Source organism: Pongo abelii, chromosome 4 (genome assembly GCF_028885655.2).
Source record: "Pongo abelii isolate AG06213 chromosome 4, NHGRI_mPonAbe1-v2.0_pri, whole genome shotgun sequence".
Classification (NCBI taxonomy): domain Eukaryota; kingdom Metazoa; phylum Chordata; class Mammalia; order Primates; family Hominidae; genus Pongo; species Pongo abelii.
Window position 1 is genome coordinate 43,385,992 of NC_071989.2, and position 12,502 is coordinate 43,398,493.

Here is a 12,502-nt window from a genome sequence, read left to right on the forward strand (position 1 = left end):
CAGTACACTAGGAGAAAACTACTGACTAATATTGCACCTAAACATAGATGCAGAAATCTTCACCAAAATACTAACAATTAGAAATCTGAAATGTATGTTAAAGAACAATACCATGCCCAAGTAAGGTTTATTCCACACGTAAGGCTGGTTTAATACTCAAAAGTCAATCAATATGATTCACCCTATTGATTGTCTAGATTGGAAACACCATATAATTCTATCAAATGATTCAAAAAAATGCATTTAAGAAAATCTATACCCATTCATGATCTAAAATGTAAAAACCAGCTCTCAGCAATGTGGGAATAGAGGGAATTTCCTCAACTGTGCAAAGAACATCTACAGAAACCTATAACTAAATTGTATGTAATAGTGACAGACTCAATGCTTTCCCATGAAATCAGGAACAAGACAAAGATATCCTCTCCAAGTCTTTCTATTCAACAAGGTACTGGAATTGTTTGCCGGTGCAATAAGTTGAGAAAAGGACTTAAAAAGCATATACGTTGGAAGTAAAAAAAAAAAAATGAAACGATCCACACTTGCAGAACATGAGCCTATCTTAAAGGGTTTAAAAGCAAACTTCCAGAACTCATGAGTGAATTTAGCAAGGTCTCAAGATAGAAGGGTGCAAAGCTTCAGAGGGAAAAAGTTCCAGGGCCTTAGAACAGGAAAATTTCCTGCAGTAAGTTCTCAGGTCCTCTGCCTGTTCACTTGATTTCCTGTAGGCTTAGCCTGTGAGTCCCCCACCCTGCATGACCCCTGGCCGATCCTCCCCTCCAATCGCTGCATAAGACACACCACTTTTTGTATTTTATTTTGCTCTGCAACCAGCAAATCCAGGCGACCCAGGTTTCCCTGCCAGTCCTGGCAACAGCAACCAGACACCCCACCCCTGAGCCTCATCCTTACTCAGCAGGAACCCAGGTAACAGGAATTTCACATTTGTGTAAAATTTTATTGAGAAGAGGAACGAAAAAAGCCATAAAGCGATCTGAAGGCGAAACTTCTTCCATCGCATTTGAGAGAACTCGGGTATTATTGTTAACTTTATTTATTTATTTATTTACAAGAGGATCATGCAATGGAAGGTCTCAGAGGAAGTTTCAGGGCCCAGGATTCCAAAGGCGGGCCGTGGACACAGTCTCAGGGCGTCTGTCCCCAAGCGCATGCCATCTGCAGCCAGCAGTCTTGGAACTTTGGTTGGTGGCACCAGGGGACAGCAGTAGGCTGACACTCTCAAAGGTCTTCTCGGATGGAAGTCTCCGGCTCCAGTCGTCTGTCCACTAAGCGAGAGGCGAGTTGCTAGGGAGGCTGCGGGGGCGGGAGTACGTGGAGACCCTCTGCAGCCTCCTGCTCTCCCGAGGGCTCCTGCGGCTCCTCCTGAATTGCCTGCGCCGGATCCAGAGCGGGCGACCCTGTGCCCCGCCTCAAGGTACTCTGAGACTTGGGAAAGAGATCTTTTCGCCGGCAGTTTCAGCGAGGAAGCACGCAGGGAGCAGAAAGTAGGTGGCAGTGGAAATCTAGGCCGTCCCAGGAGAGCTCGCAGTGGTAAGGACAAGAAGGGAGCATCTAGGACACCGAATGTACTGAGCTCCGGGCTGGAGGCATCTGGTCCCGCCGCCTCCTTTGCGGAATCCCGGGCCTGCCAAACTCGGAGGGGAGACGGCAAAGACGGCAACTCCATCGCTTCCTTTCACCAGCGGATACAGGGTATCTAGGACTCATAAGTCCACATTTTTGCGTTTTTGTAATCTTCTGGTCTCATGGGCGGTCCAAATCAGATTGCAGGGAGGTGGCTGTGAACCTTATTCTTAGGAGCAAGTTACATCAGGACATGGAATTAATGAGATTAACATAAAGTCCTATCATTTGTGATGAAGTTGTCTAGTTAAATAATTTGCTTTAGGGATTGAAAAGAAAAAATATTACCTTTCTTGTACAGAGAAAGCCCTCTTGGGGGACCCTGGTTAGAAAGTTCATTATTGTCCCCAAATGCATTGCTAGTACTAGAGCAGACTTGGATCCCTTTCTGTCTCAGAGTAATGCTTGTCAGATGCCTAAAGATCGCGATGTTACTGAGGAGCAGGCCAGGGTAGTTGCCCATTTTTAAAATTAGAAGATCATTTTTTGGGGAGATATTTTGTTATTTTATTGTTCTGTGTTATGTTGACTCACGTTACATTTTAATTTTAGATTCCGGGGTACATGTGTAGGTTTGTTACAAGAATATATTGCGTGATCCTGAGGCTTCTATTGATCTCATCACCCAGAGAGTGAACTAAATCCCCAGGAGGAAGTTTTTCAGCCTCTACCCCCTTATGTCCCTCCCTCCCTCCTTTTGGAGTCCTCAGTGGTCTCTTGTTCTCATCTTTATGTCCCTGTACACCAGGCTGAGCTCCCACTTCTAAGTGAAGAGATGCAATATTTCTTTCTGCATGAATTCGCTTATGATAATGGCATCCTTATAGAATAGTTTGAAGTTGGATAATGTGATGCTTTGGGCTTCATTAATTAATTAATTAATTGCTTGGGATGCTTTGCCTATTCATTGTCTTTTTTTTTTTTTTGAGACAGGGTTTTTGCTGTAGCTCAGGTGGGAATGCAGTGTCATGCTCTTGGCAACCTGGACCTCCCACGCTGAAGGGATCCTCCCCATCAGCCTCCAGAGTAGCTGGGTGATCCTCCCCCCTCAGCCTACAGAGTAGCTGGGAATACAAGTATGTGCCACCATACCTGGCTAATTTTTCTTGTATTTTTTGTAATGATGGGGTTTCACCATGCTGCTAGGTTGGTGGTTGCCTCAGCCTCCTGAGTGGCTGGGACTACAGGCAGCTGGGACTCCAGGCAGGAACCACCACACCCAGCTAATAATTTTTTTTTTTTTTTTTTTTTTTGGTAGAAATTGTGTTTCACTATGTTGTCTGGTTTGGTCTTGGACTTCTGGCCTTAAGTGATCCTCCTCCCTCAGCCTCTCAAAGTGCTTGGATTACAGGTGTTAGCCACCATGCCTAGCCCATAATAAAGTTGTTCTAGTCTTAGATTCTTCTCTCATGATGATAACTCCACCTTCAGTTTTTGTGGGTTTTTTTTTGTTCGTTTGTTTGTTTGTTTTTCTTTTTTTTACAACATCTTGCTCTGTTTCCCAGGCTGAAGTGCAGTGGCAGGATCCCAGCTCACTGCAACCTCTGCCCCCTGGGTTTAAATGATTGTACCACCTTAGCCTTCCGAGTATCTGAGATTACAGGTTCATGCCACCATGTCTGGCAAATGTTTGTAGTTTTAGTAGAGAGGGGGTTTTACTATGTTGGCCAGGCTGGTCTCAAACTCGTGGCCTCAAGTGATCCTCCTGCGTCGGCCTTCCAAAGTGCTAGGATTACAGATGCGGGCCACTGCACCTGGCCCAGATTTTTTTTCGCTTTGTTCATTGCATTATTCATATCAAAGTGGAAGTATCGCGGATAATTCTAGTCTTACTATACTACCTAATATAGCATCCTACTACTTATCTTTCCAATACACTTATGTTAAGTTTCTTGATAGAATTTATCAGGGCCGAGCGCAGTGGCTCATGCCTGTAATGCTAGCACTTTGGGAGGCCAAGGCGGGTGGATCACCTGAGGTAAGGAGTTCAAGACCAGCCTAGCCAACACAGCTAAACCCTGTCTCTACTAAAAATACAAAAATTAACCAGGCATGTTGAGCGCCTGTAGTTCCAGCTGCTCGTAAGGCTGAGGTGGGAGGATTGCTTGAACCCAGGTGGCAGAGGTTGCAGTGAGCCGAGATCATGCCACTGCGCTCCAGCAGTGGAAACAGAGTGAGACTGTCTTAAAAATAAACAAACAAACAAACAAAACAACAACAACAGCAACAAAAAGCATGTATTATATAACTACTGTCTTATTTATTTATTTGTTGTCCTGTTTACTGTCTTTTTTCAACTCATGAAGGTGTCAAACACTTTATGGCCAAGTCCATGTCTACTTGTTGATCACTTACCTCTGGGACCTTGATCCCTTTGTAGCACAATATAGACACTTAGCATTTGTTAATGAAGAGACAATAAATGTATTAAAAGACTGGGTGTGGTGGCTCATTCCAGAAATCCCAGCACTTTGGGAGGCGAGATGAGAGGATTGCTTGAGCCCAGGAGTTTGAGCCGAGTCTGGGTAACATAGGGAGACTCTACCTATACAAAAAATTTAAAAATTAGCTGGGTGCGTGGTGTGCACCTGTAGTCTCAGCTACTTGGGAGGCTGAGGTAGGAGATTGCTTGAGCCTAGGAGATTGAGGGTAAATTGAACAGCGATCATGCCACCACATTGCAGCCTGGGTGACAGAATGAGACCCTATCTCAAAAACAAAAACAAAAACAAAAAACAAAAAAGAGTAGTATCAGAGGTCTATAGCTGATTATAATCCTATAAAAGGATCAAAGTAAAACAATAATTGTCGATGGCAAAAGTATTAGAATAGCAATGGTTAAAGATGCAGTGGGCAAGGAAATTTGGTTATAGCTATGGCATACAACAATTTAATATAATGATCATAATTAGTTCTGCTAACATACACTAACACATTTCAGAATCACAGGAATCTCATACAATTTTGTAATACATACTAATAAGACATTCATATAAATACAATCCAAAGAAAGTTAAATATCATTTCATATTTGATAATGCATCTTATGTGATTTTATTATGACAAATAAGCCAAGATCTTATGTGATCTTATTATGCCAAATAAGCCAAATATATCTCTTTGGATTTCAGGGGACTTAATGTCAAAAAAATTAATGGGGTAGAAAAGACTGAATTTAGAATTGGATTTTAGAAAGTTTGTCAAATACTTAAAACAAGGTCAATGTTTAAAACACTTGATATCACAAAATAGAATCACAGGTCATTGTAAAATAAGTCAGTCGTTTAGTCAAAGTGGTAACTCAAATATTTCAAAAACAAAAAGGCAAAACCTTTTACTCTTTGAGACTTACTTTCCCAAAAAATAAGACCTAATGAAGATAGCATGAAGCCAATTAAATCTATTTCTCAAATCTTATAGACAAATGTATTAAATTTTAATCATCTTGACCAGAAGCTATAATTTTATAAACCTTTCATAACCTTTTACAATGTTTAAAAAAATAATGGGTTAATACCTCAAGAAAACATTGTTAATCTGACACAGGGGCCCACAGGCTGGTCTTGCATCAGTGTTCCTTTGATATTAATCTTTAATTTATAGGCTGGCCATTGTGGCTCACATCTGTAATCTCAGTACTTTGAGAGGCATAGGTGGGTGGATTCCTTGATCTCAGGAGTTTGAGACTAGCCTTGGCAATGTGATGAAACACTGTCTCTACAAAAAATACAAAAATTAGCCAGGCATGGTGGTACACACCTGTAGTCCCAGCTACTCAGGAGGCTGAGGTGGCAGGATCACTTGGGTCTGGGAGATGGAGGTTGCTGCAGTGAGCCAGGATCATGCCACTGCATTCCAACCCAGGTGACAGAGCTAGTCCCTGTCAAAACAAAACAAAACAAAACCACTGTTTATAGAGAAATACTGAACTAACTTTCTCTCTTAAAGTAGGTCCTTACAAGTCCAAACACCCACTTCTTCTGCAATAGTCCCTGGGACTAGGGAGTTGAATAGTTTAATTTTCTGGACCCAGGTCTCATGAATGCAGCTTCTTCTGATTTTCATCTTCTCTTAGGTCTGAAGATGCGACTTCAGTTGCTGTTAATGTTTAAGATTTAGCAGGAGTTGGTGACCTTTTTCGACTCAGGAGTGAAAGCCCTGTAACTTGGTAACACAAAAACTTTAAAAAATTACAGAAAGTTATGTGTAGATATAATAACCTTTTTTTAAATCTCAGTTTTTCTAAGCAAATAAAAACCTAGTAATAACTACATAGGAATTATTTTGATGAAATGTGCAATATGTTTTTACCTTTTTCGTAAATCACCTTTGAATTAGATAAAACAATTTTCCTTTTGATAATAACATTTTTTCTTTGGAAAAATATGTGCCTACAATACTTTTGTAAAGTTGAAAATGACCCAGATATTTAATGACTATCTATTATTTCATATAATATAACTCTAAGGTTGTTTTTTTTTTTTTTTTTTTGATGGCGTCTCACTCTGCCTAGGCTGGAGGACGGTGGCACGATCTCAGCTCACTGCAACCTCTGCCACCGAGTTCAAGAGATTCTCCTGCCTCAGCCTCCTGAGTAGCTGGGATTGCAGGCATGCACCATCACCGGCTAATTTTTGTATTTTTAGTAGAGATGGGGTTTCACCACTTGGGCCAGGCCGGTCTCCAACTCCTGACCTCAAGTGATCTGCCCATGCTGGCCTCCCCTAAAGTGGTGGCTCACACAGGAACACCACAGTCTTCTGAATTCAAATAGGCGGAGGCTGGAGCTCAGGCACCACCTCTGCGGAATCTCAGGCAGGCTTCACATAGCCGAGAAAATGTTGTTCCATCGCTTAATTAAGCCTCAGAGCAGGAGGACATAAGCGTTTGCGCTGATTAACGAGAGGAAGCAGAACCTTTAGCACTACCGTCAGCCTGGGTATTCATGCTCTCCGGAGCTCGTGGGCAGAGGGCACCCAGATATTATGAAACTCAACAGTAACAAATGCACGAAAATTCGTAGACAAATGAAAAACGATAAAATTCTAGAGAGCACATAGAAACAAAACAAATCGTAATTCCGACAGAAAAACAGAGCGAGAAAAGAAGTCGAAATGAAACGGATACTAAGCAAACCTTACAGAGAACGAGCGCTACAAAACGCAGGGATGAAAGAGTTCTTCAGGGGCCAAAAACCATCTGTGTCCGGGAAATGAGCATTGCTGCCACCGGAAAACTGTCCGCCAGGTCTCTGCACTGCTCTGTATCTCGCTAACAAGAATCTGGCGGCGCTGAGACTCAGCAGGCGCCGGCACCTAGCGGATAGCGCTGGTATTGCCAAACAAATATCCGTTTAGGCGCCTTAACGGTGCTGCTAGAAAGAAACTGTGGATTCTTAGGAGGGGTGCTTCCAGCCCGAAACATAGTGTCTGGAGGAATGGACCGACTCTGTTTAAATATGTTGTGACGTTTTAATGTGTTTTAATCCGTTTAAGGTGTTAAATCCGTTTAATGTGTTTTAACACGTTTTAATGTGTTGTGACAGGAAAAGAGCCGGCTAACGGTATTACGGAAGTACTAGTTGGTACAGAGGCTCGGTGCAATTACCGTTCTGCACCGTAAAACGGGTTTAGGAAGTTCCTAGGAGATACTAGCGGTGCGAGAACCGAGAAAGTGACGGCAGGCACAGACAACTTATGGACTCCGCGTACGGGAAACGTCCCGTTAGGCGCTAAGAACGGTGCAGCAACTGAAAAAAGGCCGAGTGGACGCTACTGGCAAAAGCGTTGCTGCAAAACCGCCAGCTCCGCATTAGAAACAGAGCCGCCAGACAGAACCCGGGACCTGACACCACCGAGGCGGAGACCGAGCTTGGCTCCCCAGCTCCTGAGAGAATGCAAGTCAAGGAGCACGAAGCTGTGACACTCAAAATTAGTAGAAGAAAAATGAATAACATTTAAATCAGATAAAATTTTAAAATAATAAATTCTAAAATTCAAATAAAAAGGCAAAGCAAACACACCGGAAACTACCGGTAACATTGTTCTCAGAGCAAAAGACACAAAAAGAGAATTTAAAAATAAGCAAAAATTAGAGAGAACCAACCCTACAAAGAAGAAATTACAAGTATGGCTAAATGCAGCAATTCTATGATTAGGATATCCCTGTTAGATCTAAACCGGTACATGTTACACCGAAGTCTACATTTCTTACGACAAAAACAAAAACAAACAACAACAACAACAAACCAACAAAACCCAGTCACAGTTAAACCTGTTTACGACTAAAAAATCGTAGTAGCTGATATATCCCAACTTGGTCCACAAGAGGAAAAAGTCGCGTTCGGCGGAAATTGCTATTGTCAAACCGAGCTTCGTAAACCAGAAATCGTGTTTGCCGGCATTTCCTGACTTCCATGGGAGTTTAAAAGACACCAACATAGCTAAGGCGGGACTTGATATTGCGAAGCTAGCCTTGGTGTAAGGGCTCCCAGGCACTGCTAAACTGGTCATCGCAAAACCCAAATGAATCGCATTCTCTGGTACACAGATTTCTACAGGAATTGAACATCTCCTGCGCAGCTAAAGCAAGGCTTACTAGTAGGAAGCTGGAACTTGCCACGACTTAGAAACTTGAGGCTTTGGGAGGCCGAGGTGGATGGATCATCTGAGGTCGGGAGTTTGAGACCAGCCTGGCCAACGTGGCAAAACCACGTCTCTACTAAAAATACAAAAATTAGCCGGGTGTGGTGGCGGGCGCCTATAATCCTAGCTATTTGGGAGGCTGAGGCAGGGGAATCACTTGAACCCGGGAGGTGGAGGTTGCAGTGAGCCGAGATCGCCGAGATCGCGCCACTGCATTCTAGCCTGGTCCAAAGAGCGAAACTCTGTCTCAAAAAAAAAGGAAAAAGAAAAAAGAAACTTGAGGCAGGGCTAACTCCGGGTTTGTTATGATTAGAAATCCAAGGCTACAGGAAACCCGGAGTTGCTGGGAAATGAGTCACAGGGTCACTCAGCCTTTCTGTGGCGAAACACCGACTTCCTACGACCTGGAAATCGCCGCCAGGGCTAGACTGGTGTTTGTCCTAAGTGGGGACTTGCTTGGGTTGAGAAATCACATTTTGGCTATTCCCCGACTTGAACCAGGGGGTAGAAATCGTAGTCACCGGCTGGGCGCAGCGGCTCACGCTGCAATCCCGGCAGTTTGGGAGGCCGAGGCGGGCAGATTATTGAGGTTAGGAGTTCGAGACCAGCCTGGTCAATATGGTGAAACCCCGCCTCAGTAAAAATACAAAAATTATCCGGGCCTGGTGGCGCGCGCCTGTAATCCCAGCTACTCAGGAGGCTGAGGCAGGAGAATCGCTTGAACCCGGGGGGCGGAGGTTGCAATGAGCCAAGATCGCGCCACTGCACTCCAGCCTGGGCGACGCAGCGAGACTCTGTCTCAAAACAAAACAAAAGGAAAAGAAGAGAAAAGATAAGGAAACGCAGGCACCCTGAAATCGAAACTTGTTGGGACCAACAAGTCAACGACGGACGAATCCGCGGGGTCCTGCGACAGACACGCCAACGGCGCCGCCACAGCACAGGGTTCTGGAGGCCGAGCTGTTCTGCGGGTTCTGCCGCGGCGCTGGCGGCGCTGGGAAGAAACAGCGCCCGGGCAGCTCCCCTGTCACCGGCTCGGAGGAGCGGCGGGCTCCCCCAGCCCAGCGCCGCCGCCGCCGCCCGGGAACGCCAGGCTCAGCGCAGCTGGGGAAGCTCCGAATCCCTCAGATCGGCGACCTGAGTGCTGTCGCCCCGAGAAAATGGAGGCACCGGGCAACGAGCTGTGCCGAGACCGAGAGACCTCAGTTCTGCGAAATGTCGGTGCCTGGAGCTTGCGAATGACTGCAGCCGGCGGATTGTCAAGGACAACATTCCTTATGGAGCAACCAACGGCGCTGTCACCAAGAAACCGTGGACTCTGAGAAAAAAGAGGGGTTCGGCCACCGAGAAACCCCGTGCCACGTGTGCTGTGACAGCAAAACCGCCCGCTCCGCGCCGCTGGCGAAAGAGCCAACCACCGCCGGGTGCTGCGACCGTGACGCCGGGTGCTGCGACCGCGACACCGGGACTAGAAGGCCTCGGATGGAGAATGGCACGCCCAGAGCAAGCAGGAAAACGTTTTGTTTGGCTCAACTAGCGCTGTCGCAACCGGAAAACTGTCAGGCCAGTGCTTCCGCGGAGACGGATGTGAGAAACCGTTGATCCGAGGCAGGAGTGGGGCTGGGCGCTGGACTCGCTGGTGTGAGAATCTGGCTGCGCTAGGACCCGGCAAGCGCGGGCACCAGGCGAACGCCAGCGACTGTGCCAGACAAATGCATGTCATTTTTGGTCGCCATTCAAAGGTGCAGCCGGCAGTCAGCCCCGGCTCTGAGAAACAAGTGGAGGTGTCAGCCATAAACCCTCCGTGCAGGGAAAGGAGCGTCGCTGCGACGGATCGACTGGCCGTTGGGTGGAACTTTCTTTGGTGGCCTAGTGACTAGAAAACAAAAACGAAAACGAAATAAAAAACTGCTACTGGCATTACTCCCACGCTCCCTCCTCAAGTCAGTGGCTTCAGGCTTAAGAAAACCTGTATTTTTCTTGGCTGAACCGTGATCTCTAATTACTTAGGGCCCCGCGACCGATCCAGTGCGATTCGCAGAGGGAAAGGAGCTGGAATAAGGATCCGGAATGCGACGGATTTGGCTCCTCCAGGAAGAAAGCAAAACAAATGCAGGTCGCGAACACTTTACAATGCAGGAAGCTGCTCTTTCAGTGGCCGCGGCTGGGTCCTTCCACACCACCTCTCTGTCCTAGGCCTTCGTCCCAGTTCAGCCCTCACGGATTCTAGGCTAGCGGTCAACAACCGCATCCCTTCGGAACCTGGAAACTCTAGGTCCAAGATATCGGTGAAGAATGAAAGGCACAGTGCCGTTCAACCCAGGCTTCAGGCCTGCCCCGCTGGTCCCGTCCCTTCCCTGTGGGATGGAACTCTGTGGGAATCGCTCCTTATTCTGATGGTTCACTCATTCAGATATCCTTGATATTTGGGGATAGTTCTAAAACAGCTGGGGAGAAAAATGGACTGGGAGACTCCGGCGTTGGACGTGAAATTGTCAGTGAGACATCCGCCTCTAAGCCCAGGGAAATGCTCAAATTGTGGTTCTCTGTCTCTGGCACCGTGATCTTTGAAATGCATTACTGATTTTTTTCTTTCTTCTGGGAAATGCAATGCAGGTGAACTTGTAAGTGTTGAATCCTCCCTCTCCTCACTTTTCGATCAGACTGAGGCCTACTTCCTTTCTGATAAGAAATATGGAACTGCCATTGCTCAGTAGGAAAATGTCCTTTCCTACAAGCATTCATATTTCAATAAAAATCTGCACTTTGTGAGTTGAGCCCCCTCAAAGAGACCTACAGACCCTGCCCCGAGCATCTCCATCCACACTCATCATTTCCCATTTTCACCACTTCTGCTCCTGTGCAAACCACTACTATCCTTTTCTGGGGGATCCTAGGCAGAGGCAATGGCAGCACAAAGGCAGAGAAGGCACTGCCAGGTAAGGAAATCTATTTTGTCCTTGCAATTCTCTCCCCCAAGGCATTTGCCTCAATATCTCCCTCCCACCATACCCATACCCCTTCTTCAGCTAGCCAAAACCTTCCCTGCTGTTTGAGGCTCCTCCAATTGCCTCCTGGTCCTGTGGTTGCGAGAATAAAGGAAAAACTACACTGTTCTCACCCACATAGTTACAGACACTATGAAATAGAAGAGCAGCCTGGAGTCATTGCAAAGCAAAATACCTACCATCAGTTCTCTCTTCCTAGTTCTTTTTCTTGTCTTTTTTTTTTTTTTTCTTTTGAGACAGAGTCTTCCTCTGTCACCAGGCTCGAGTGCAGTGGCGCAATCTCGGCTCAGTGCAACCTCTGCCTCCCGTGTTCAAGGATTCTCCTGCCTCAGCCTCCTGAGTAGCTGGGACTACAGGAGTGTGCCACGACGCCCAGCTAATTTTTGTATTTTTAGTAGAGACGGGGTTTCACCACGTTGACCAGGATGGTCCCGATCTCTTTACCTCGTGATCTGCTCGCCTCGGCCTCCCAAAGTGCTGGGATTACAGGCATGAGCCACCGCGCCCGACCCTCTCTTCCCATTTCTACTCCAGCTTCCCATCTTAGTAAAAAATCTGTGAGCAGCACCCTGTAGCGGGAAAAGGTAACCTGTCTTGATGGGAGTCCATAGGAGGCTGCAGGCTGCTTCCCTACAGAGACTGATATCAAGGTAGCGGCAGAATTTAGATTCTAATCCTAGTGTGATTGGAGGTGGGGTGGATTCCAGGGAGGTCAGAAAGTGATCAAATACAAAATTGTGCTCCTCTGGAGGAGGTCATAGGAACTTTGAAGTATGACAACGGCTAGTAATTGGGTAGAATTGGAGCAGGCCGGCAATGGCAGTTTTGTGTGGGTGGTAGGACCTAGGAATCAAACTTGAGGGCAAATTGTGGAGCACATGTGACAAATGATGTAGAGCCTTTCCTATTTCCCTTTCCAGTGTGTTATCCAGAACAATAAATAATAAAGAATTAAGAAAGACTAATATTTTTTATCAATCTCATGAAGAAAAATTGCATCAAATCAAGATAACTATAATGATAAATATTGTTAGAATATTATTAACCAAATGAAAGTGACACAAAACAGAAAAACGGGGTGGATGGTGGGAGGGATCAAAGAAAAGCAAAGTCTCCAACACTCAGGCAATTTGCACAGGTGAATCTTCTGGCCAGTTGTTATGTTGCAGGAAGCTGTGCAACTAATGAATGAGGAGGCAGGAATCC

General features: G+C 45.8%; 1 protein-coding gene across 8 annotated transcripts; it reads right to left on the bottom strand.

The window, feature by feature from the left end:
* Positions 1-940: 940 nt before the first annotated feature.
* On the bottom strand, positions 941-9,538 carry LOC129059388 (uncharacterized). 8 transcript variants are annotated; one of them, XR_008525244.1, is made up of 4 exons: positions 9,139-9,237; positions 5,404-5,524; positions 4,000-4,189; positions 1,039-1,813 (listed from the first exon to the last, which is right to left on the bottom strand). XR_008525244.1 is itself a non-coding variant. In XM_054555531.2 (2 exons), the coding sequence occupies exon 2, from the start codon at positions 1,685-1,687 to the stop codon at positions 1,067-1,069; it is 621 nt and encodes a 206-aa protein (XP_054411506.1). In that variant the 5' UTR covers positions 1,688-1,813; positions 2,737-3,490; the 3' UTR covers positions 1,039-1,066. The 8 variants fall into 8 exon arrangements, 1 of the variants encoding a protein (XP_054411506.1); XR_008525239.1 differs by lacking the exon at positions 9,139-9,237 and adding an exon at positions 5,620-9,138; XR_008525240.1 differs by lacking the exons at positions 4,000-4,189; positions 9,139-9,237 and adding an exon at positions 6,786-9,138 and having other exon boundaries at positions 941-1,813.
* Between the last annotated feature and the right edge of the window lie 2,964 nt (positions 9,539-12,502).

Coding starts and splice junctions, on each gene's coding strand:
- LOC129059388 (XM_054555531.2), bottom strand. CDS start 1,687: ATGGAGTTGCCGTCTTTGCCGTCTCCCCTCCGAGTTTGGCAGGCCCGG.